A 27,794-nucleotide genomic window follows, 5' to 3' on the forward strand; every position below is an offset into this window, starting at 1 on the left:
GACTGTAACGGTAATGTAAGCAAGATAAAGTAAGCAAGATAAATCGGTAGCTGAAATAGTGGTTAGTTTGTTAGAAGGTAAAATCATGAAGATCTGGGAACTGACTGGATGTGAGGAGTGAGAAAGAAGGGGAACAAGAATGACTCCTGTAAATGGCCTGACAACTGAGGAGATGCTGCCACCACTGAGACAGAAAGCAAAGCAGGATAAGGAGGTTTACAGGGAAAGATAGCATGTTCTCTTTTGGACACGTTGAGTTCGAAATGTCTATGGGTTACAGGAGTGGTAAAATCCATAAGAGACCTGGGATAGGAGATATGTATTTGGGAGTTGGCAGCAAAACGAATGTAACTGACATAAGCCACTGAAGCGGACAAATTGATGAAGTGCCCAAGGAGAGTGTTTAGTGTTAAAAAAGGAAGAGGGTTGAGGACAAAATTCTGAACTTTACCCACATTTATGGATCAGAGAGAGGAAGAGAAGCCCATGGAAGGTTCTGAGAAGAAAGAAAACCAGGTTTCACCATGGTCAATGAGAGGAAGTATCACAAGGACACAAAATTTATGTAAGATGCTGCCTAGAGGTTAAATAAGAGCAAAAAGGATAGGAGGTTGTGGTCAGGAGTTCTGGGAGGTAAGGACTAGGCATGTCCATGGACTGGTGCCTGAAATGAGGTGTGGGTGATGGACCATGAAGAATATTAAATGGAGCAGATTTATTTTTTTAATTTATTTTTAAATATCTTTATTGGAGTATAATCGCTTTACAATGGTGTGTTAGTTTCTTCTTTATTACAGAGTGAATCAGCTATACATATACATATACCCCCATATCTCCTCCCGCCCACCCCTCTAGGTGGTCACAAAGCACCAAGCTGATCTCCCTGTGCTATGCTGCTGCTTCCCACTAGCTAACTATTTTACATTTGGTAGTGTATATATGTCACTGTTACTCTCACTTTGCCCCCGCCCCCACCCCCCGCCCCGCCCCCGTGTCCTCAAATCCATTCTCTATGTCTATGTCTTTATTCCTGCCCTGCCATTAGGTTCATCAGTGCCTTTTTTTTTTTTTTTTTTTTTTTTTAGATTTCATATATATGTGTTAGCATATGGTATTTGTTTTTCTCTTTCTGACTTCTTTCTGTATGACAGACTCTACGTACATCCACTTCACTACAAGTAACTCAATTTTGTTTCTTTTTATGGTGGAGTAATATTCCACTGTACATATATACCACATCTTCTTTATCCATTCATCTGTCAATGGACGCTTAGGTTGCTTCCATGTCCTGGCTATTGTAAATACTGTTGCAATGATTATTGTGGTACATGTCTCTTTTTGAATTATGATTTTCTTAGGGTATATGCCCAGTAGTGAGATTGCTGGGTCATACGGTAGTTCTGTTTTTAGTTTTTAAAGGAACCTCCATACTGTTCTCCATAGTGGCTGTATCAATTTATATGCCCACCAACAGTGCAGGAGGGTTCCCTTTTCTCCACATCCTCTTCAGCATTTATTATTTGTAGACTTTTTGATGATGGCCATTCTGACTGGTGTGAGGTGACACCTCATTGTGGTTTTGATTTGCATTTCGTGAATGACTAGTGATGCTGACCATTCTTTCATGTGTTTGTTGGCAATCCGTATATCTTCTTTGGAGAAATATCTATTTAGGTCTTCTGACCATTTTTTGGATTGGGTTGTTTGTTTTTTTGATACTGAGCTGCATGAGCTGCTTGTAAATTTTGGACATTAGTCCTCTGTCAGTTGCTTCATTTCCAAATATTTTCTCCCATTCTGAGGGTTGTCTTTCTGTCTTGTTTATGGTTTCCTTTGCTGTGCAAAAGCTTTTAAGTTTCATTAGGTCCCATTTGTTTATTTTTGTTTTGATTTCCATTTCTCTAGGAGGTGGGTCAAAAAGGATCTTAGTGTGATTTATGTCATAGAGTGTTCTGCCTATGTTTTCCTCTCAGAGTTTTATAGTGTCTAGCCTTACATTTAGGTCTTTAATCCATTTTGAGTTTATTTTTCTGTATGGTGTTAGGGAGTGTTCTAATTTCATTCTTTTACATGTAGCTGTCCAGTTTTCCCAGCACCAAGTACTGAAGAGGCTGTCTTTTCTCCATTGTACATTCTTGCCTCCTTTATCAAAGATAAGTTGACCATATGTGCATGGGTTTATCTCTGGGCTTTCTATCCTGTTCCATTGATCTATATTTCTGTTTTTGTGCCAGTACCATACTGTCTTGATTACTGTAGCGTTATAGTATAGTCTGAAGTCAGGGAGCCTGATTCTTCCAGCTCTGTTTTTCATTCTCAAGATTGCTTTGGCTATTCGGGGTCTTTTGTGTTTCCATACAAATTGTGAAAGTTTTTGTTCTAGTTCTGTGAAAAATGCCAGTGGTAGTTTCATAGGGATTGCACTGAATCTGTAGATTGCTTTGGGCAGTATAGTCATTTTCACAATGTTGATTCTTCCAATCCAAGAACATGGTATATCTCTCCATCTGTTTGTATCATCTTTAATTTCTTTCATCAGTGTCTTATAGTTTTCTGCATACAGGTCTTTTGTCTCTTTAGGTAGGTTTATTCCTAGGTATTTTATTCTTTTTGTTGCAGTGGTAAATGGGAGTGTTTCCTTAATTTCTCTTTCAGATTTTTCATCACTAGTGTATAGGAATGCAAGAGATTTCTGTGCATTAACTTTGTATCCTGCTACTTTACCAAATTCATTGATTAGCTCTAGTAGTTTTCTGGTAGAGTCTTTAGGATACTCTATGTATAGCATCATGTCATCTGCAAACAGTGACAGCTTTACTTCTTCTTTTCCAATTTGGATTCCTTTTATTTCTTTTTCTTCTCTGACTGGTGTGGCTAAAACTTCCAAAACTATGTTGAATAACAGTGGTGAGAGTGGGCACCCTTGTTTTGTTCCTGATCTTAGTGGAAATGGTTTCAGTTTTTCACCACTAATAACGATGCTGGCTGTGGGTTTGTCATATATGGCCTTTGTTATGTTGAGGTAAGTTCCCTCTATGCCTACTTTCTGGAGGGTTTTTATCATAAATGGGTGTTGAATATTTTTGAAAGCTTTTTCTGCATCTATTGAGATAATCATATGGTTTTTCTCCTTAAATTTGTTAATATGGTTTATCACATTGATTAACTTGAATATACTGAAGAATCCTTACATTCCTGGGATAAACCCCATTTGATCATGGTGTATGATCCTTTTATTGTGCTGTTAGATTCTGTTTGCTAGTATTTTGTTGAGGATTTTTGCATCTATGTTCATCAGTGATATTGGCCTGTAGTTTTTTTTTCTTTGTGACATTTTTGTCTGGTTTTGGTATCAGGGTGAGGGTGGCCTCACAGAATGAGGTGGGGAGTGTTCCTTCCTCTGCTATATTTTGGAAGAGTTTGGGAAGGATAGGTGTTAGCTCTTCTCTAAATGTTTGATAGAATTCATCTGTGAAGCCATCTGGTCCTGGGCTTTTGTTTGTTGGAAGATTTTTAATCACAGTTTCAATTTCAGTACTTCTGATTGGTCTGTTTATAGTTTCTATTTCTTCCTGGTTCAGTATTGGAAGGTTGTGCTTTTCTAAGAATTTGTCCATTTCTTCCAGGTTGTCCATTTTGTTGGCATATAGTTATTTGTAGTAATCTCTTATGATCCTTTGTATTTCTGCAGTGTCAGTTGTTACTTCTCCTTTTTCATTTCTAATTCTATTGATTTGAGTCTTCTCCCTTTTTTTCTTGATGAGTTTGGCTAAAGGTTTATCAATTTTGTTTATCTTCTCAAAGAACCAGCTTTTAGTTTTACTGATCTTTGCTACTGTTTCCCTCATTTCTTTTTCCTTTATTTCTAATCTGATCTTTATGATTCCTTTCCTTCTGTTAACTTTGGGGTTTTTTTTTTTTTTTTAATTATTTATTTATTTATTTATTTATTTATGGCTGAGTTGGGTCTTCGTTTCTGCGCAAGGGCTCTCTCTAGTTGTGGCGAGCGGGGGCCACTCTTCATCGCGGTGCGCGGGCCTCTCACTGTCGCGGCCTCTCTTGTTGCGGAGCACAGGCTCCAGACGCGCAGGCTCAGTAATTGTGGCTCACGGGCCTAGTTGCTCCGTGGCATGTGGGATCTTCCCAGACCAGGGCTCGAACCCGTGTCCCCTGCATTGGCAGGCAGACTCTCAACCACTGCGCCACCAGGGAAGCCCACTTTGGGGTTTTTTTGTTCTTTCTCTAGTTGCATTAGGTGTAAGGTTAGGTTGTTTATTTGAGATGGTTTTTGTTTCTTGAGGTAGGATTGTATTGCTATACTTAGAACTGCTTTTGCTGCATCCCATAGGTTTTGCGTCATCGTGTTTTCATTGTCATTTGTTTCTAGGTATTTTTGATTTCCTCTTTGATTTCTTCAGTGATCTCTTGGTTATTAAGTAGTGTATTGTTTAGCCTCCACGTGTTTTTTTTTTTTTTACAGATTTTTTTCCTGTAATTGATACCTAGTCTCATAGCATTGTGGTCAGAAAAGATACTTGTTATGATTTCAATTTTCTGTGACCCAAGATATGATCTATCCTGGAGAATGTTCCATGAGCACTTGAGAAGAAAGTGTATTCTGTTGTTTTCGGATGGAATGTCCTATAAATATCTATTAAGTCCATCTTGCTTAATGTATCATTTAAAGCTTGTGTTTCCTTATGTATTTTCAGTTTGGATGATCTGTCCATTGGTGAAAGTGGGGTGTTAAAGTCCCCTACTATGATTGTGTTACTGTCAATTTCCCCTCTTATGGCTGTTAGCACTTGTCTTATGTATTGAGGTGCTCCTATATTGGTTGCCTAAATATTTACAATTGTTATATCTTATTCTTGGATTGACACCTTGATCATCATGTAGTTCCCTCTTTGTCTCTTTATTTTAAAGTCTATTTTGTCTGATATGAGAATTGCTACTCCAGCTTTCTTTTGATTTCTATTTGCATGGAAATATCTTTTTCCATCCCCTCACTTTCAGTCTGTATGTGTCCCTAGGTCTGAAGTGGGTCTCTTGTAGACAGAATATATACAGGTCTTGTTTTTGTATCCATTCAGTCAGTCTGTGTCTTTTGGTGGGAGCATGTAATCCAGTTACAATTAAGGTAACTATCGATATGTATGTTCCTATCACCATTTTCTTAATTGTTTTGGGTTTGTTATTGTAGGTCTTTTCCTTCTCTTGTGTTTCCTGCCTAGAGAAGTTCCTTTAGCATTTGTTGTAAAGCCGCTTTGGTGGTGCTGAATTCTCTTAGCTTTTGCTTGTCTGTAAAGGTTTTAATTTCTCTGTTGAATCTGAATGAGATCCTTGCTGGGTAGAGTAATCTTGGTTGTAGGTTTTTCCCTTTCATCACTTTAAATATGTCCTGCCACTCCCTTCTGGCTTGCAGAGTTTCTGCTGAAAGCTCAGCTGTTAACCTTATGGGGATCCCTTGCTGCTTTTAATATTTTTTCTTTTTATTTACTTTTTTTTTTTTTTAATATTTATTTATTTATTTTTGGCTGTGTTGGGTCTTTGTTTCTGTGCGAGGGCTTTCTCTAGTTGCGGCAAGTGGGGGCTACTCTTCATCACGGTGCGCGGGCCTCTCACTATCGCGGCCTCTCTTGTTGCGGAGAACAGGCTCCAGACGCACAGGCTCAGTTATTGTGGCTCACGGGCCTAGTTGCTCCGTGGCATGTGGGATCTTCCCGGACCAGGGCTTGAACCCGTGTCCCCTGCATTGGCAGGCAGATTCTCAACCACTGCGCCACCAGGGAAGCCCTTATTTACTTTTTGATACTTTGATTAATATGTGTCTTGGCATGTTTCTCCTTGGATTTATCCTGTATGGGAATCTCTGTGCTTCCTGGACTTGATTAACTATTTCCTTTCCCATATTAGGGAAGTTTTCAAGTATAATCTCTTCAAATATTTTCTCAGTGCCTTTCTTTTTCTTGTCTTCTTCTGGGACCCCTATAATTCAAATGTTGGTCCATTCAATGTTGTTCCAGAGGTCTCTGAGAATGTCCTCAATTCTTTTCATTCTTTTTTCTTTATTCTGCTCTGCAGTAGTTATTTCCACTACTTTATCTTCCTGGTCACTTATCCGTTCTTCTGCCTCAGTTATTCTGCTACTGATTCCTTCTGGAGAATTTTTTATTTCATTTACTGTGTTGTTCATCATTGTTTGTTGCACTTTAGTTCTTGTAGGTCCTTGTTAAACGTTTCTTGTATTTTCTCCATTGTATTTCCAAGATTTTGGATCATCTTTACTACCATTACTCTGTATTCTTTTTCAGGTAGACTGCCTATTTCCTCTTCATTTGTTTGGCCTAGTGTGTTTTTACCTTGCTCCTTCATCTGCTGTGTGTTTCTCTGTCTTCTCATTTTGCTTAACTTACTGTGTTTGGGGTCTCCTTTTCACAGGCTGCAGGTTTGTAGTTCCCATTGTTTTTGGTGTCTGCCCCCAGTGGCTAAGGTTGGATCAGTGGGTTGTGTAGGCTTCCTGGTGGAGGGGACTGGTGCCTCTGTCCTGGTGGATGAGGCTGGATCTTGTCTTTCTGGTGGGCAGGACCGTGTCCAGTGGTGTGTTTTTGGGTGCCTGTGACCTTATTATGATTTTAGGCAGCCTCTCTGCTATGGGTGGGGTTATGTTCCTGTCTTGCTAGTTGTTTGGCATAGGGTGTCCAGCACTGTAGCTTGTTGGTTGGTGAGTGGAGCTGGGTCTTAGCATTGAGATGGAGATCTCTGGGAGAGCTTTTGCTGTTTGATATTATGTGGAGCCGGGAGGTCTGTGGTGGACCAATGTCCTGAACTCAGCTGTGCCACCTCAGAGGCACAGGCCCGACACTTCGCCGGAGCACCAAGACCCTGTCAGCCACGACCCTGTCAGCCACATGGCTCTCTCTGGGCTTCTATTTTGATAGCAACAATGTGACTCTGGACGGTGTGGGCCACTTTTTTCGCCAATTGGCCGAGGAGAAGTGTGAGGGTGCCCAGCGTCTCTTGAAAATGCAGAACCAGAGTTGCGGCTGCACCCTCTTCCAGGATGCAAGGAAGCCTTCTCAAGATGAGTGGGGTAAAACCCAGGACGCTGTGGAAGCCACCATTCTTAGGGAGAAGAACCTGAACCTGGCACTATTGGATCTGCATGCCCTGGGTTCCGCCCGCGCAGACTCCCACCTCTGTGACTTCCTGAAAAGCCGCTTCCTGGAGGAGCAGGTGAAACTCATCAAGAAGATGGCGACCACATGACCAACCTCCGTAGGCTGGCTGGTCCGCAGGCTGTGCTGAGCAAATATCTCTTTGAAAGGCTCACCCTAGAGCATGAACAGGAGTCTCCAAAGTCCAGCTGCCTTTGAGGAGTCCCTGTAGCATCAGAGCTTCTGCTTGAAGCCCCTCTCTGCAGCCACTAGGCAGGTTTTTTTGGAGATTTGTTTTGTTCACATAGGCACATGATAACTGCTCAATAAATGTTTGCTGACTGAATGACCAAAGTGGCAGAATCATTTTGGTAGTAGAATCTGAAAGTAAGTGAATCTTTTTTTCAAACCAAGGGTTTGAAACTCTTTATGGGTCATGAAATGAATTTCGTCAACAATTTAAAATAAAGTATAACACACATAGTATGGGTAAATGTTGAAATATAAAAGTGTTTATACATGTATAGGTATGTATCTATAAACATACATGGTATAACTGTGTGTACAGGTTATGAAATAAAATATTTTCTTATTATAGTTCTTGGTGACAAACACACTAAAGCCACCGTATCAAGCTATTTTTACAAATGAGGAGACAAAGTCTCAAAGGCCAAAAGGGACTTGCGCAAAACCTAGGCTGTGAGGAGACAAACCCAAAGCCCAACCTGGTTGGATGCCACAGCCACCACTCCCTACAGGAGCTTGGCTCAGGCCACCTGGAGCCAGTGTGTGTGGTTGTTAAAAAATTGTTCACTTATCGTTCTGTGATAAATATCTGGAATATATTTCCACTTGTTACCAAATGCCCAATTGACTTGAACTATTTTGTTTGATCTCAACAGTTTTTATAGACTCAGTTTATAGGTAAGTGATTTAAATGACCTAATTGATCATGTATACAAGGAGATGATTTTTATTTCTAGAATATAAAACATGAGCATAAATATCTTTGCATAGAACCAAAGAATAGATGTACAACATATTAGAATCTCATGTACTGAAATATAGTTTTGTTTTTAACACGAGAAAAAAATCGTACTTCATGCAACAAATTCTACTTAATTTGAATCAAAGGAAGAAATACCATGTTGTTATTCTACCCAATAATCAACATATTGCACTAATATAAGAAAAAAGTAACTTAAAAATATTTAATGTTTTTTAAAAGATCACAAAGAGACCCTATAACTGCAATGACCCACATACTACTGTCTTTGTGGAAATACAACTAATATAATAAGCACTCATTATACTTGATACTTCAGTTTTTTTAAAAAAAGATCATATTTGCAATATTTATAGTATTTTTTCCCTCCTTTTCGTCATAATGAATGAACAAAAAGTTCATCTATTTTGTAAAAACATACCAAGCCAATAACACTGAGTTTACTGGAGTACCTTCTATTTTTTTACTTTAAGAAGCTGGTGCTGAAAAGTTAAACATCATGTGGAAACAACCAGATAAATCCATAATGTGGCACCTTCTATAATACAAGTGTCCTGGACTCTTCAAAAAAATCAATATCATTTAAAAAAAAAAAAAAAAAGCAAGAGTATAGCTAGATTAGGAGATTATAGAGGAATAATAACCAAATGCATATGTGAGTTTTAATTGGGTCCTTAATAGGGAAGAAATGCAGTTATGTAAGGTATTTTTGGAATAACTGTGAAAGTGTGAATATTGATTGGTTATTAAATGATTTTATGGGATAACTGCTAATTTTCTTAGGTGTAATAACGGTATTGTGGTTGGGTAGGAGAACATCCTTGTTCTTTGGAGATGCATGTTAAAGTATTTATAGGTGAAGTGTCAAGATGTCCACAACTCACTTTTAAATAGTTTAGGGAAACCCTCTCTCTTTACCTCTGTATGTATGTATGTATGCATGCATGCATGCATGCATATATATGTGTATATATATGAAAATATAGCAAAATGTTAAAAATTGTTCAAGGTGGAGAGTATTGAATAATTTTTAAAATACTTTCTGAATGCTTGGAAGTTTTCAGAGTAAATAAATGGGAAAAGAAAAAACAAAAAAAGTCAGTGCTGAATGCAGAACACTTTCACTTAATTTCTGATTTCTATAGATGTTGAACATGTACGTTTATTAACCTTTTCTATTTGTACTTTTGTGATATTCCTGTCCATATTTTTTGCCTATTTTTGTAGTAGGTGGTCTTTTTTCTTGATTTATAATTATTTTGGAACTCAATTCATGCTTGGTTACATATGTTGCAAGTATCTTCTCCCAACTTGTGGCTGTCTTCCCTATTTATTTTAATGATATCTTCTGATGAGTAGAGGCTTTACATTTTAATATAGTCCTTAAATCATTAAAAAAAAACCCAAAAACAAAATCACATGCTTAAAAAAACAATCTGGTAAACACAAACCAAAGCAATAACAACGTTAATATCTAGGGTTTCAGGTAATGTGGGACTTTTGTTTTCTGCATCATGTATGTCTGTAATGTTCGAACACTTAAAGTGAGCTGTATTACTTCATTCTTAACTGGGGAATCCTTTGAGAGAATTTATGGATAGTTCTTAGGGTATTCATGAACATAAAATTTTATTTTTATGGGCATTTTTTCTTGGGAGAGGTTCTATAACTTTCCCCAGATTCTCAAAAGGGTTTAGGACCACAATATTAACAGTACAGCTCTACAGTTATGTAAAATGTATATTAAACTGAAAGTTTAGAGGCAGAAAGGCTTTGGGATTTCATGGTGTGATTTCTGGGGAAATTATTTAACCTCTCTATGTTGGTTTCACAATATACATAATGGGGTTAATATCAGAACTTGTTCCATAATGTTGTTATGATGATTAAATAAGTGAATACATATAGACTGCTTAGAAGAGGGCCAGGCTCATTCTAAGTGCTCAATAAATGGTAGTGATTATTTTTATTATTAATTCTTGACTCTCAGGTAAAAACTAAAAAAATTATGGCAGATTTGATACTGTGGTAAGACTTTTGGGGGGAGGGGTGAGGAAGGGGTGGGCATCTGTGGATTAAGACCAGGTACTAATAATAGGTACTAATAGTTATAAGATAAGCAAGTGTAAATTGCTACAAAAGACTAATATCTCTGAAAAGTTTCTCTCAAAAGCGTTTAGGTATAAACGTGTGAAAGTATCAGAGAAGTTATAGGATGCTTACAAAAAGATATTTCCTAATACTTTGTCTCCCTGGTGTCCTATCCTTATCAGATAACATCAAAAACAACTGCAGTTTTTAGTAAACAGGTCTCTTCATCTTTGCTGATAAGGATCAGCTATTACTCAGAAGAGAATTTGAATCAGTTCAAACTGAATGCATTTAGAAGGGATTTATAAGATAACCTTATGTTATCTTAAGGGTTGGAATGGTTTAATTTGTATTTTTAGAAAAATGGACAGAACTCTTGAGAAATGTCTCCATTATTTTCTACATCTGCTTAGATGAAATTCCCACTGCCAAAGTTCTTAAGTTTTGTATATAGTTCTGAGAAATCCTCTGTGGTGTTTTAAAAGAAAACCCATTTAATCATGTGTTTGAACTTCTGAAAACAAACACCATTTTTACCGAGAGCTTCCTTGGTTAGCTGTTAAATCTATAGCTGAGAGAGGCCTACCAATTAGGGACAGTTTGAGCACCTAAAAATATGCTAGCTGTCTTCAGATTCTGTTCTGCTGCCAAAATTGTTACTATTCAACAGATATCCATCAAGTCCCTACCCGGTGCCAGGCCCTGTTCTAGGCACTGAAGAAACAACAGTGAACAGAACAGCAAAAAAAATCCCTGCCCTCATGGAATTTATGATATAGTATGAGAAGACATAATAAAAATAAGTTTATATTATTTCAGCAGGTGAAAGGGCTTTGGAGAAAAACGAAAGCAGAGAAAGAGCAAAGGGAAGTGCGTGAAAGTTGCAATTTCAGATACAGCAGGCCTCACTGACAAATAAGATGACATGTGAGTGAAGATGTGAAGGAAGTAGTTTATTTGGAGAAATAACTTGAAAGAGGTTGGTGGGGAAGCTGGTAAAGTAGTCTTGTTCAGGCTTCAGAGGCAGCACTAATGACTCTACAGCTGGCTGCATGCCAAACTGCTGAGCTACACCCAGGCCAGCAGGGGTGGTGCCAGCACACATTGTAATCCACTAGATAAGATAGAGAGTAAGTCATGGGATTTCTTGCACCTTGAGGGTCTGGCCAGCCCCCGGGGATCAAGAACAATCCAAGACTTATGAGTTAAGACCAAGGCATTTATGACAACAACCAGAGCCGCAAACTTGCACGTAGGCTGACTGTTATCAGCCTGTGGCCTGTTGCTAAAAGCTGGGCTCCATCGAGTGGCAAACTAAAGTCTTACCCGTGGGGTGGGCGCACCACCTGGGACCTTCCCAACTGGGAGTCCAGAGACTGCTGTTCAAGGGACTTCCCAGCACTGCTTGGATCTGGATGTAGGTGCTTCCCCAATTCGGTGACGTATAAACCTCTGTCTTTACTATTCTTTCTTATACTATTCTTTTCTTAACTAGTATACTGTAATCTTTGTTAATTCAATGAGGTCTCTCTAAATTCTTGTTTAACTGAGTGTAGAGTGGTTATTTTGCCAGCAAATCCTACGAACCTTGAAACCTAAAGTAAAGCTTTCGGCAAAACAGAGGTGATATGGATATCTGAAGGAATAATATTCCACACAGAGAAAATAGCTACTCGACCCAAGCCCTGAGATTGGACCTTGCTTTGCAGTGTTTAAGAAACAGCAAGGAGTTTAGCGTGTTCAGTGCAAGGCATCAAGTGGGAAAATAAAATAGAAAGTCAGAGAGGTGACGGTGGGTCAAAGTATGTGGGGCCTAGTAGGCCATTTTGTACACTTTGGCTAGTTCTCTAAATGTAATAAAGAAATCACTGGAAAACCTTAGGAAGAGTGACATGACCTGATTTTCATTTTTAAAGGATCATAGCAGCTCACATGTTGAAAACAGGCTGGAAGCAGGGGAATAGCAACTGGAATAATTCAGGTGAGAAATGACCTTTTCCGGGACCAGGATGGTTACAGTGGAGGTGGTGAAAGTGGTCAGGTTGTGGATATATTTTGAAAGTAGAATGAACAGTATTTCATAACAGACTCGATACTGTGTGTGCTAGAAAGAGGTGGCGAGGATGACTCCAACATTTTTGACACAGGAATTGGAAGGACGGGACTGCCACTGAGTGAGATGGGAAGATTATGGGTTGAGGAGGTCGCAGTTTGGGAAACAAGGTCTGAAATGTCTTATCAGACATAGACATGGATGTAGTTATGGCTGGTAAATAGTTGGAGCTATAGTTTGGAGCTCGGAGGGAGGTCCAGCCTGGAGATTATATAAATTTGGGAGTCATTAGAATGTAGATGATGCTTAAAGCCACAAGATCAGCAGGGGTGTGCAAGGAAAAAAATATAAGAATCTTCTGTAGCTCCATCAAATGTACTTATGAACAAATGATACTCTTAAGTATTAAAGTGCATCTGGGTCTGAAATTCTGCTGAATTTTAAAACATTTAAGACACAAATTAGTATGTTCAAAAATCAAGTTTAAACTTCTGAATACAGCATGAATAGAGTGATGTCTTGCTATAATGACATCCTTGAGATTCATACCATTGTAGCTCTTGAGTCTGGAGATCTTGTTTTTCATCTTTGATCCCTTGGTTTCTAGTATAATGCCTTGCAGAGTAGAGGGTCAGTAAATAATTACTGAAATTGATGAATTAGTGAAAAAGGATTTGTGATATTAAAGAAATTTCCAGGTCACATTGAAATGCAAATCAAAATTACGAGATGTCACCTCACACCTGCTAGAATGGGTAGCATCAAAAAGGCACTACCCTGGTGGCGCAGTGGTTAAGAATCTGCCTGCCAATGCAGGGGACCCGGGTTCGATCCCTGGTGCGGGAAGATCCCACATGCTGCGAAGCAACTAAGCTCGGGTGCCACAACTACTGAGCCTGTGCTCTAGAGCCCTTGAGCCACAACTACTGAAGCCCACATGCCACAACTGCTGAAGCCTGCGTGCCTAGAGCCCATGCTCTGCAACAAGAGAAGCCACCACAATAAGAAGTCCACGCACTGCAACGAAGAGTAGCTCCTGCTCGCTGCAACTAGAGGAAGCCCTTGCGCAGCTACGAAGACCCAACACAGCCAGAAATAAATAAAAAATAAAATAAATTTATATATTAAAAAAAAAAAGACAGATAACAAATGCTACTGGGGATGTGGAGAAAAGGGAACCCTTGGGCACTCCTGGTAAGATTATAAATTGGTATAGCCACCACGGAAAACAATACGGAGGTTCCTCAAAAATTAAAAATACAACTACCATATGATTCAGCAATTCTGCTTCTGAGAACCCATCTGAAGGAACTGAACACCTCACCAATAGATTAGTCTCTAAGTTCCTACATTTGGCTGTGTGTCAGATGCTAGGACTATGATAATTATTTGGCAGGAACAAGAAAGAGGGGTGGGGGAATGTTTAGAGAAATTGTTATAATCTATCTGAGTTGTCACAGCCAAGATCTTATCTTTGCTTGATAAATGTATGTATGTATGAAGGATATTACATTACTCTTTCTCATTACTTTGTACAGTGACCCCCGTTAGCTAGAAGCATCCATTTACTTCGGGCAGCAGTTCTCAAGCTTTTTGGTGTCAGGATCTCTTTAAACTCTTAAAAATTACTGAGGACCCCAAAGAGGTTTTGTCTATGTGAGCTATATCTATTGATATAATATTGATATAATTTACTACATTAAAACTTAAAAATTTTTAAAACATAAGAATACATAAGCACACATACAAGACGTCAGAACGATGAGGTCATTATATGTTTTTAAATTTCTGGAAAACTCTCTTGTACACTTGTGAGAGAATGAGAGCAAGAATGACAGTGAAAAGAGTGAAAAGGCAAATAATGTCTTATGGTTTATACGAAAATTATTTTGACCTCATGGACCCTCCAAAGGGGGCTTTGGGATCCTCAGGGATACCCAGACCACACTTAGAGAACTGTTGGCCTAGGAAAAGATTAGGGTTATTACAGCAGGACTGCAAAAAAGAGATAATATTCAGCTTTTGATTTCCAAAAATGGCAGTTTTTGAGTCTCTATCCAGATAAAAGTATTTAAAGTCAGACTCTGTTGAAAATGAAAACAGATATCTAAATCCCCAGAATTCTGTTTACATATTAAAAGAAAAACCTAAGGATCTCAACAAATTTTACTTTAAGTCACAGGTAGAAAGAACTCAAGTCTGGATGTTAGCTACCTAGGGAAGCGATGAGAAGGCTTGGGGTAAAGAGGAGGAGTCGGAGATTGCAGGAAGACAGAGTAGAGTCAAGGCCAGTTTCCCTGACCACCCTCAATGTGAGGGTTCAACCTCGAGGGGGATAACAATGATGAAGTTGAAAGGAAAGCAGAGTACAAAGGAAGACCAGGACCCTGCTACTGGAATTCAGGGAGGAGCCTGTCTTTTGAGATGATAGCTATGCACAGGGGTTATCCTCACAGAACAAAAACAGAGCATGGAGGGTGTAACCTACCTAGTATTCTCAAACTTCCCTTCATTTTCATGTGTGGCAAAGGGACTTAAGACCCCCTGCGGTGAATATCAACAGTAGCCAAGCTGAGGGCCAACAGATCTTCCAAGGGTTACTACTATGGTACAAGGCAAATGAATTCCATGGTAGAGGATGAACAGTGGACAATCCAAGTCAGAGGGCTGGATGGAAGAGGTGGAGCTTCAGAGGAATCCATTAAAACAGGATCAGATTCAAGGCAGGATCAAGTCAGCCAGGGAAGACTGTGAGGCTCTGATTGAGCAAGGAGAAGAGATCAGGAGGTCCCCAGCTGCCAAATACCAGCAGGGCACTTAATACACAAGGGCCATCAATATGGTTGTGTAAGAACCTCAGAGCAGATACAAAGAAAGACATCTTCTTCCAATTCCCTGAGGACATATAAGCCTATCCTTAGGCTCACCCAGTTGCCATTTTTGCTAGAAGAGAAATGGGTTAATATCCAGAAAAACTGAAAATTTAACCAATAAATTAAAACCCTCAAGAGACCAAGATACATAATTTTAATTGAGAAGTTTAAATTCCATTTCTCCAATACCTGCCCAAGGCATAGAGCCCTGATTTTAGAAAACAAAGAGGTTATGTTTCCTGTGTATACCCATGTTATAATTTGTTAAAATTTTAATGTCACTATTTATGATATTCCTTTTAAAGTGAGTCTTCTTTTATTTAAATATAATAAATCTCTTATTTAAATGATCAATGATTCACTGTTCCTTTTATTTATGGCAAACCTACAAGAAGGTTTTGATGACCCACATGCTGTATAAGGCAGGACACAGGTAAACAATAAGTTCAGGAACTAATTCCTCAATAGCAAGGTAGGAATTATAAGGAGGCCTGTGCTGCTGAATTAGGAACCCTCCGAGGCTATCAATACAGAGGGACGTGTATCTAAAGATATAACAAAAATATCAACAAGAAAATCCAACTGGATCAAAGATTTAAGTGCAAAGACATAAAAGTACAAAAAATTTCTTAATGGCATTTTCCATGCTAAGTGAAATAAGTCAGACAGAGAAAGACAAATACCCATATGATCTCTCTTATATGTGCAATCTAAAACAAACAAACCAAAACAAAACAACCCCAGCTCATCTAGGGTATAATCAAACAAGAGACCAGAAAAGCAGGACAGGCCCAGTCCACAGGACATCTAGAAGACAGAAGTTTAGAAATCATCTGGGAAGTAATGGGGACCAGGGAAGGTTTTTGATGGGGGAGTGGCCAGGCCCTTAGTGCTTAAAGGTGGTCACTCAGAATGTGCAGGATGAATGGGCTGAAGAAGCAAGAGATAAGGACAAAGACCCAGTTAGCAGGGTTTTTAAATAGTATGGTCCATCCTGTCTACCTTAGTTCTATGTGGAAACCATGTAGCACTGTAGTCATCTAGGAGGTCTGATTTAAGGGGCAGTGGAGAAAACTGCCCATCACAAAATTTTTTCCCACTGACTCTGATAAAGTGCTGATAATTTTTCTATTACTCAGTTCTTATGGGATTCAAGGCCTCTTTCGAAATGCATGTCTTATTTGGCCAGGGAAAATCTGCAGCAGCGAACCTTTACCTTGTTTTCACTGGTTTATCACTTGGGCTAGGCAGATACCCTGCAAAACTTTTGTTGGGATAAATCATAAGGGAAAAGTTTACTGCAAGGGATGAAATTAACTCTGTGGAAAATTCAGGGCAATTGGGGGTCAGTTTGAGAGCATCAGCTGGCTGAAGGAAAGAGAGTAATGTCACCAGAGCCCCAAGAGGGTGAGAGAGACCAAGAACAGTACAGATGAAGGGACCACAAGACAGGTTTCACCTATTTCACAGCTGTACTTAAGACCAGCATTTCCACCAGTATTCCCTTTCATTCCTCACTCTTGGATATTGACTTTAGGATGAGAGAGTAAAACAGAAATGAAAATGTTTTGGTGTTACTTCTTTGAAGAATACATCCTGAAATCACATATCTATGTTCACATCCCCCGTCCAGCCACAGCTTTTTTGAATAAATTAGTGAAGTTCAACAGTACTTCAATAAGAAAAAGTATGCTTTAAGCAATTTATACATATTTACTTTTGGATTTTCCAATTGTTGTAATGGGATGAGTTGTATTCATGTCATTTTAAAATAAAGCGTAAAATCTACTGAGATATCTCTTTGGATATATTTTCCAACATCTGACAATAATCACTTCCTCTTTCATAAAAAAAAATTCCTTAAAGGCAGAGTTGGTGTTGATTAAGGAAATCTAATATTACTGAACTGAAAGAAACTAAGTTTCTAAAACCTCATACGTAAAATAAACCTTTCTTCAAAAAGGAATTGTAGGGGCTTCCCTGGTGGTGCAGTGGTTGAGAGTCCGCCTGCCAATGCAGGGGACACGGGTTCGAGCCCTGATCTGGGAGGATCCCACATGCCGCGGAGCAGCTGGGCCCGTGAGTCACAACTGCTGAGCCTGCGCTCCGCAACAAGGGAGGCCGCGATAGTGAGAGGCCCGTGCACCGCGATGAAGAGTGGCCCCCGCTTGCCGCAACTAGAGAAAGCCCTTGCACAGAAACGAAGACCCAACACAGCCAAAAATAAATAAATAAATAAATTTATTAAAAAAAAAAAAAAAGGAATTGTAAAAAACAAAAGTCTGTCTGTGAGTGTGTGTGTGTGTATGTGTACGAATATAAATGGAATGATGTCCATCAACAGATGAATGGATAAAGAAGATGTGGCACATATATACAATGGAATATTACTCAGCCATGAAAAGAAACGAAATTGAGCTATTTGTACTGAGGTGGATGGACCTAGAGTCTGTCATACAGAGTGAAGTAAGTCAGAAAGAGAAAAACAAATACCGTATGCTAACACATATATATGGAATCTAAAAAAAAAAAAAACAAAAAACGGTTATGCAGAACCTAGGGACAGGACAGGAATAAAGACGCAGATGTAGAAAATGGACTTGAGGACACGGGGAGGGGGAAGGGTAAGCTGGGACGAAGTGAGAGAGTGGCATGGACTTATAAATACTACCAAATGTAAAATAGATAGCTAGTGGGAAGCAGCCGCATAGCACAGGGAGATCAGCTCGGTGCTTTGTGACCACCTAGAGGGGTGGGAAAGGGAGGGTGGGAAGGAGACGCAAGAGGGAGGAGATATGGGGATATATGTATATGCATAGCTGATTCACTTTGTTATAAAGCAGAAACTAACATACCATTGTAAAGCAATTATACTCCCAATAAAGATGTTAAAAATAAATAAAATAAATGGAATGAAATAATAGAAAATGAGCCTTTAACTATAGAATATCCTTATCTTGAAAAACAAGGTTTTAAGACAACTTCCAGGACAACGTACTAAAAACTTTATTTTTGTGTTTTCACATGATTTAGCATACCGGTATGCCACACTAAAAGTAACTGCTCTTTTCTTAAACTCTCCTCTATCCAATCTGAATCCACACTCAGGAACCTAAACTCTCAGAACCATAAAAAACTCACTGGGCAAAAGGCTCAATTTGTGGCCTGGTTTGTTTTAAACCAGTAAAATCCAAAGTAAATTTCAACACTAAAATTTTCTTAACTTTGCAAATTGTATCTTAATAATGAAAATGCTTTAGTAATAAAACTCATAATCATCCAGAATTAATAAAAGTTTGAATTATAAAATATTATTTGCTACCTGTTTTTCAAGAAATTTTAGGAGTTAAAGCATAAAATACTTTTTTAAAAATTTTATTTTATTTTATTTTTTTAAATTTAATTTAATTTAATTAATTAATTTATTTTTTAAACATCTTTATTGGAGTATAATTGCGTTACAATGGTGTGTTAGTTTCTGCTTTATAACAAAGTGAATCAGTTATATATATACGTATGTTCCCACATCTCTTCCCTCTTGTGTCTCCCTCCCTCCCACCCTATCCCACCCATCTAGGTGGTCACAAAGCATCGAGCTGATCTCCCTGTGCTATGCGGCTGCTTCCCACTAGCTATCTATTTTACGTTTGGCAGTGTATATATGTCCATGCCACTCTCTCACCCTGTCACATCTTACCCTTCCCCCTCCCCATATCCTCAAGTCCATTCTCTAGTAGGTCTGTGTCTTTATTCCCGTCTTGCCCCTAGGTTCTTCATGACCTTTTTTTTTCTTAGATTCCATACATATGTTTGCATACGGTATTTGTTTTTCTCTTTCTGACTTACTTCACTCTGTATGACACCTCACTACAAATAACTCAATTTCGTTTCTTTTTATGGCTGAGTAATATTCCATTGCATATATGTGCCACAACTTCTTTATCCATTCATCTGTTGATGGACACTTAGGTTGCTTCCATGTCCTGGCTATTGTAAATAGAGCTGCAATGAACATTTTGGTACATGACTCTTTCTGAATTATGGTTTTCTCAGGGTATGCTCAGTAGTGGGATTGCTGGGTCATATGGTAGTTCTATTTTTAGTTTTTTAAGGAACCTCCATACTGTTCTCCATAGTTAAAGCAATCTTGAGAATGAAAAATGGAGCTGGAGGAATCAGGCTCCCTGACTTCAGACTATACTACAAAGCTACAGTAATCAAAGACAGTATGGTACTGGCACAAAAACAGAAATATAGATCAGTGGAACAGGATAGAAAGCCCAGAGATAAACCCACCCACATATGGTCACCTTATCTTTGATAAAGGAGGCAAGCATATACAGTGGAGAAAAGACAGCCTCTTCAATAAGTGGTGCTGGGAAAACTGGACAGGTAAATGTAAAAGTATAAAATTAGAACACTCCCTAACACCATAAACAAAAATAAACTCAAAATGGATTAAAGACCTAAATGTAAGGCCAGACACTATCAAACTCTTAGAGGAAAACATAGGCTGAACACTCTATGACATAAATCACAGCAAGATCCTTTTTGACCCACCTCCTAGAGAAATGGAAATCAAAACAAAAATAAACAAATGGGACCTAATGAAACTTAAAAGCTTTTGCACAGCAAAGGAAACCATAAGCAAGACAAAAAGACGACCCTCAGAATGGGAGAAAATATTTGCAAGTGAAGCAACTGACAAAGGATTAATCTGCAAGATTTACAAGCAGCTCATGCAGCTCAATATCAAAAAAACAAACAACCCAATCCAAAAATGGGCAGAAGACCTAAATAGACATTTCTCCAAAGAAGATACAGAGATTGCCAACAAACATATGAAAGAATGCTCAACATCATTAATCATTAGAGAAATGCAAATCAAAACTACAATGAGATATCATCTCACACGGGTCAGAATGGCCATCACCAAAATATCTACAAACAATAAATGCTGGAGAGGGCGTGGAGAAAAGGGAACCCTCTTGCACTGTTGGTGGGAATGTAAATTCATAAAATACTTTTAAAGGAAGGAAGTTTTATTATTTTTAACAACCACCAGGCATGCTTTACTCATTTGCAATTAGTATACTATATAAAAATGTAATTGCAAAAAAAAAAAAAAATGTAATTGCAAAAGCTGATTAGAAGCGTTTGAAAACTGGTAAAAAAAAAAAAGGGAGGAATAAGAAAAAGAAATGAAAGGCATCCAAGTTAGAAAGAAAAAAAGTAAAATTATCTCTGTTCATAGATGATATGATCTTATATGTAGAAAACCCTAAAGATTCTACCAAAAAAAAAACCTGTTCAGATTAATAAATGAATTCAGAAAAGTAGCAGGATACAAATTAACATGCAAAAATCAGCTGCATTTTTAAACACTTACAATGAAAATTCCACAAAGGAAATTAAGAAAACATTTCATTTACAATAGAATCAAAATGAATAAAATACTTAGGAATTAACTTAACCAAGGAGGTGAAAGACTTATATAATTAAAAACTATAAAACATTGTTGAAAGAAATCATTAAGAAAACAAATAAAGGAAAACACATTGCATGTTCATGGACTGAAAGACAATATTGTTAAGATGTCAATACTACCCAAAGTGACCTATAGATTCAGAACAGTCCTTACCAAAATCCCAATGGCACTTTTTATAGATACTGAAAAACCTGTCCTAAAATTCATGTAGAATCTCAAGGGACCTCCTAAAATAGTCAAAACAATGTTGAAAAAGAACAAAGTTGGAGGACTCACACTTCCCGATTACTAAACATATTCCAAAGCTATAGTAATCAAACCAGTATAGTACTACAGGGAACTCTCCTCAATGTTATGTGGCAGCCTGGATGGGAGGGGAGTCTGGGGGGAGGATGGATACATGTATATGTATGGCTGAGTCGCTGTGCTGTGCACCTGCAACTATCACAACATAATTGGCTATACTCCAATATAAAATAAAAAGTTTTAAAAAACCCCAAAAAAACCCCAGTGAGGTACTAGCATAAAGACAGACATATAGGTCAGTGAAATCACAGAGAACCCAGAAATAAACCCTTGAGTATACGGTCAAATGAATTTTGACAAGGGTGGTAAGACCATTCAGTGGGGAAATGACAAGTCTTTTTAATAAATGGTGCTATGGGACTTCCCTGGTGGTCCACTGGTAAAGAATCTGCCTTCCAATGCAGGGGATATGGATTCAATCCCTGGTCAGGGAACTAAGATCCCACATGCCGCAGGGCAATTAAGCCTGCACGCCACAACTACTGAGCTTGAGCGCCTCAACAAGAGAGCCCGAGTGCCGCAAACTACAGAGCCCACACGCTCTGCAGCCTGCGCACCACAACTACAGAGAGAAAATCCGCATGCCACAACTAGAGAGAAGCCTGCGCACTGCAACGAAGACCCGACACAGCTAAAAAAATAAATAAAATAAATAAATATTAAAAAAAAAAATGGTGCTAGGAAAACTGGATATCCATGCAAGTAATGAAGTTGGACCCTTACCTAACACCATATATATAAATTAACTCAAAATGGATCAAAGCTCTAAATGTAAGGGATAAAAGTATAAAACTCTCAAGAGAAACTATAGGGCAAAAGCTTCATGACAGTGCACCTGGCAATGATCTTTTGGATAGGACACCAAAGGCACAGGCAACAAAGAAACAACAGAAAAAGTGGACTTCATGAAATTAAAAATTTTTTTGCATACAAAGACACTATCAACAGAGTAAAAAGGTATCCCACAGAATGAGAGAAAATATTTGCAAATCATGTATCTGATAAGGGAGCAATATTCTGAACAGAGACTAACTAAAACTCAACACCACCAAAGAAACAACCCAATTGAAAAACGGGCACAGGACTTAAGTACACACTTCTCCAAAAAAGATATGCAAATAGCTAATAAGGACATGAAAAGGTGCTCGACATCACTAATCACTAGGAAAAATGCAAATCAGAACTACAGTGAGGGAATTCCCTGGCAGTCCAGTGGTTAGGACTCAGTGCTTTCACTGCTGGGGCCGGGTTCAATCCCTCAATCCCTGTTTGGGAACTAAGATCCCGCAAGCCACGTGGAGCGGCAAAAAAACCCAAAAAACAGAACAAACCCACACTACAATGAGATACCACATTATACCTATTAGAATGACTACTATGAAAAAAAAAAAGAAAATAACAAATATTGGCAACTATGTGGAGAAACTGGAACCCTTGTACACTGTTGGTGGGAATGTAAAACGATAAAGCTGCTGTGATGGCCATTCCTCAAAAAATTAAACACAAAATTATCATATGAACCAGCAATTTCACTTCTGGATATATACCCAAAAGAACTGAAAGCAGGATCTCTAAGAGATGTCTGTACATCAATGTTCACAGCAACATTATTCACAATAGCTAAAATGTGGAAGCTGAGCAAAATGTGGATATATACAATTCAGCTTTAAAAAGGAAGAAAATTCTGACACACGCTACAACATGGATGAATTTTAAGGATATTATGATAAGTGAAACAGCCAGTTAAAAATAACACACACTGTATGATTTCACTTATTCAAAGTACTTTTAGTGGTCAAAAAGCAAAGTAGAACAGTGGTTGCCACAAGCTGGGGGAAAGGGATGAATGAGGAGTTACTGTTTAATGGGTGTAGAGTTTCAGTTTTACAAGATGGAAAGAGCTGGATGGTCAATACTATGGATGTATTTAATACTACTGAACCACACACTTAAAAATGGTCACAATGGAAATTTTACATTACGTGTATTTTGCCACATTAAAAAAAACTGGAAAAAAAATGAGAAGGAAGAAAATTTAAGCATTTAACCTGCCTGTCTCAACTGTACTTCGGTTGACTAAAAAGATAATAATAGATGTTCCTTTTTTTCGTTTGTTTTAAATAGAAAATTCCAGCTGATAATATATGCTGAGGAGTGATAGATATAGGGTGCTATGATTTTGTAAATCCTTTTGAAATAGTGGACTTGACAATGATCATCAATAGCTGCTTAAATCTAATTACTGGCTTAGAGGAAATACAGGGGACGGAGTCACATATTAACATCATGGGGACACTACCAGCAAAATCCACACTTTGAGAAATTCTGTAAGACAGGTGTTTTTTCTTCGTGTGTATGTACCTCATTTAGCTCCTAATTTGATAGAAACATTTAGGAGAGAATTGGGGCATTTTGAATAGTGAATAAGTATTTGATATTAAGAGAATATTGTTAAATTTTTTAATGTTTGAAAATGATCTTGAGGTTGCTAAAAATAAAAAAGTCTGTATCATTTAGAGATACAGATTGAAATATTTATAAGTGAAATGATACAATGTTTGGGAATTCCTATAAAATTATCGGGGTGGCAGGGGCTCATGGGTGGTTATACAGATGAAACAAGATTGGCCATATACTGATTATTGTTGAAGCTAGGTGATGATTAAATGTGCGTATATCATACTATTCTGCCTACTTTTCTATATTTAAAATTTTCCATAATAAAAATTTTTAAAAGTCTTTGAAATTCTTTAATACATAAGCTAAATATTTTTCTTATAATTAAATTTACAGCATTTATTAGTCAATAATCCAAATTTTGATGTGGTTAAGAAACAGCAAAAACAAAAACTAAAGACTTATTTATTACATCCAGTACTTTTTACATTTTTCCAATATCACTAACTTCCTTATAACCTTTTAACATTTTGGTCTTAATATTCAATTCAATAGCAAATGATTACTAGGAAAACAGTAAAAATCTCATCATTCTCTGGCAGCCTAAAAGAAATACTTTACATTTATGTGCAACTCACCTGCTGTAAAATCTTCAGTCAGATCAATGAATGCATGAGAATGTGGAATTCGCATTTTACTTTTAATGGTCAATGCAGGATGCCATGATAAATTCCTAAAAGAAAAATTTTTTTCTTAAGGCAAACATCAAATGAGCACTGTTTTAAAACAAAAATATCTGCGTGCAAGATATTTTAAAAACTCATTTATTCTTAGCTATGTCACATACTCTAAAATTCACTCTTTCAGAGTGTACAATTTAGTGGGTTTTGTATATTCACAGTGTGTAGCCATCACCAACCACTATCTAATTTCACAACATTTTCATCACCTCAAAATGAAACTCTGTATTCATTAGTAACTTCTCATTCTTCCCTCCATCAAGCCTCTGGCAAACACTAATTTGCTTTCTGGCTCTATGGATTTCCCTATTTTGGACGTTTCATATATATTGAATCATATAACATGTGGCCTTTTGTGCCTGGTTTCTTTCACTTGGAATAATATTTTCAGGTTCATCCATTTTGTAGCATGTGTCACTACTTCAGTCTTTTTTATCCCTGAATAATATATAATTACATGGCAATATTTTTTGTTAATCTGTTCAACTGTTGATGCACATTTGACTTGTTTCCACTTTTGGCTATTACAAATAAATGCTGTTATGAATATTCATGTACAAGTTTTTATGTGGACATACACATATGTTTTTGATTCTTCTGTGTATATACCTAGGAGCAGAATTGCTGGGCCACATGGTAACTCTATATTTGACTTTCTGAAGAACTGTCAAACTGTCTTCCAAAGTGGCTTCATCATCAGACATTCTCACTAGCAATGTATGGGTATTTCAATACCTCCATTCCATTGTGAACACTTATTACTGTCCCTTTGTTTTATTATAGCTACTTCCTGAAGGGTTCTTGTGGTTTTGATTTATATTTTCCTGATGTCTAATGATGCTGAGCATGTTTTCACATGCTTGTTGGCTACCTGTATATCTTTGGAGAAATGTCTACTCAAATTCTTTGCCTATTTTTAAAGTGGATTATTTATTGCTTTGAGTTGTAAGAGTTCTTTATATAGACTAGATCCTAGACCTTTACCTGATGCATGATTTGCCAATATTTTCTCCCATTCTGTACAGCCTTTTCAGTTTCTGGATAGTGTCCTGTGCTGTGTAGAAGCTTTTAATTTGATAAATCCAGTTGTAATTTTTTTTTGTGCTGCTTTTTTCTTTTGGTGTCAGATCTAAGAATCCATTTCCAAATCCAAGGTTATGAAAATTTACCCCTATGCTTTCTTCTAAGAGTTTTATAGTTTTAGCCCTTATATTTATATCTTTAATTCTTTAAGTGTAAGAAAAATAACTTAATATTATCATGGGTGATATTTTCCCGAGACTGTGGAGAATGATTATCTTTTATAAGTATTAATTCCAAAGTTTTCAGCCATGCAAAAGAATGAATTTAGACCCCTACTTCATACCATATACCAAAAATTAACACAGATGTCTCAAACTGCTAAAAGAAATAGAACCCTTGTATATTGCTGATGGGAATATATAATGGTGCATTAGCTATGGAAAAGAGTTGGTAATTCTTCCAAAAGCCAAACAATGAATTGCCATTTGACCCTGCATTTCTATACCTAGGTGTATACCAATAAGAATTGAAAAACACACTGTTTACAGATGACATGATACTATACACAGAGAATCCTAAAGACTCTACCAGAAAACTACTAGAGCTAATCAATGAATTTGGTAAAGTAGCAGGATACAAAATTAATGCACAGAAGTCTCTTGCATTGATATACACTAATGATGAAAAACCTGAAAGAGAAATTAAGGAAACACTCCCATTTACCATTACAACAAAAAGAATAAAATACCTAGGAATAAACCGACCTAAGGAGACAAAAGACCTGTATGCAGAAAACTATGACACTGATGAAAGAAATTAAAGATAATACAAACAGATGGAGAGATATACCATGTTCTTGGATTGGAAGAATCAGCATTGTGAAAATGACTATACTACCCAAAGCAATCTACAGATTCAATGCAATCCCTATCAAACTACCAATGGCATTTTTCACAGAACTAGAACAAAAAATTTCACAGGAGATAAACCCACACACATATTGGTCACCTTATCTTTGATAAAGGAGGCAAGAATATACAATGGAGAAAAGACAGCCTCTTCAATAAGTGGTGCTGGAAAACTGGACAGCTACATGTAAAAGAACGAAATTAGAACACTCCCTAACACCATACACAAAAATAAACTCAAATGGATTAGAGAACTAAATGTAAGACCGGACACTATAAAACTCTTGGAGGAAAACATAGGAAGAACACTCTTTGACATAAATCATAGCAAGATCTTTTTTGACCCACCTCTTAGAGTAATGGAAATAAAAACAAAAATAAACAAATGGGACCTAATGAAATTTATAAGCTTTTGCACAGTAAAGGAAACCATAAACAAGACAAAAAGCCAACCCTCAGAATGGGAGAAAATATTTGCAAACAAAGCAACTGACAAAGGATTAATCTCCAAAATATACAAGCAGCTCATGCAGCTCAATATCAAAAAAACAAACAACCCAATCCAAAAATGGGCAGAAGATCTAAATAGACATTTCTCCAAAGAAGATATACAGATTACCAACAAACACATGAATGGATGCTCAACATCACTAATCATTAGAGAAATGGAAATCAAAACTACAATGAGGTATTACCTCACATCGGTCAGAATGGCCATCATCAAAAAATCTACAAACAATAAATGCTGCAGAGGGTGTGGAGAAAAGGGAACCCTCTTGCACTGTTGGTGGGAATGTAAATTGATACAGCCACTATGGAGAACAGTATGGAGGCTCCTTAAAAAACTAAAAATAGAACTACCATATGACCCAGCAATCCCACTACTGGGCATATACCCTGAGAAAACCGTAATTCAAAAAGAGACAGGTACCACAACGTTCACTGCTGCACTATTTACAATAGCCAGGACATGGAAGCAACCTAAGTGTCCTCTCACAGATGAATGGATAAAGAAGATGTGGCACATATATGCAATGGAATATTACTCAGCCATAAAAAGAAAAGAAATTGAGTTATTTGTAGTGAGGTGGATGGACCTAGAGTCTGTCATACAGAGTGAAGTAAGTCAGAAAGAGAAAAACAGATACCATATGCTAATGCATATATATGGAATCTAAAAAAAAAAAAAAACATGGTTGTAATGAATCCAGGGGCAGGACAGGAATAAAGACGCAGACATAGAGAATGGACTTGAGGACACAGGGAGGGGGAAGGGTAAGCTGGGACAAAATGAGACAGTAGCATTGACATATATATACACTACCAAATGTAAAATAGATAGCTAGTGGGAAGCAGCTGCATTGCACGGGGAGATCAGCTGGGTGCTTTGTGACCACCTAGAGGGGTGGGATAGGGAGGGTGGGAGGGAGACGCAAAAGGGAGGGGATATGGGGATATATGTATATGTATAGCTGATGCACCTTGTTATATACGGCAGAAACTAATACAACATTGTAAAGCAATTATACTCCAATAAAGATGTTAAAAAAAAAAAGAAAAAAAAAGACTTGAAAACAGGTATTCAAACAAATACTGGTACATGAATGCTCTTAGCAGCACTATTCACAATAACCCAAATATCTACCAATGGATGAATGAATAAACAAAATGTCATATACCCGTACAATGAAAATATTATTCAGTCATAAAAATAACTGGAGTACTGATACATGATACAATATGGATGAATCT

The 27,794-nt window shown here is 37.6% G+C and overlaps 1 protein-coding gene across 1 annotated transcript in view; it reads right to left on the reverse strand.

The window, feature by feature from the left end:
- ITFG1 (integrin alpha FG-GAP repeat containing 1) overlaps positions 1 to 27,794 on the reverse strand; it is a 262,992-nt gene that overhangs the window by 210,978 nt on the left and 24,220 nt on the right. Inside the window, exon 6 of the mRNA XM_036832521.1 lies at positions 24,010 to 24,104. Coding sequence (XP_036688416.1) covers positions 24,010 to 24,104 — 95 coding nt within the window. The remainder of the gene's footprint in view (positions 1 to 24,009; positions 24,105 to 27,794) is intronic.

The sequence above is a fragment of the Balaenoptera musculus genome, chromosome 19, assembly GCF_009873245.2.
Source record: "Balaenoptera musculus isolate JJ_BM4_2016_0621 chromosome 19, mBalMus1.pri.v3, whole genome shotgun sequence".
Classification (NCBI taxonomy): domain Eukaryota; kingdom Metazoa; phylum Chordata; class Mammalia; order Artiodactyla; family Balaenopteridae; genus Balaenoptera; species Balaenoptera musculus.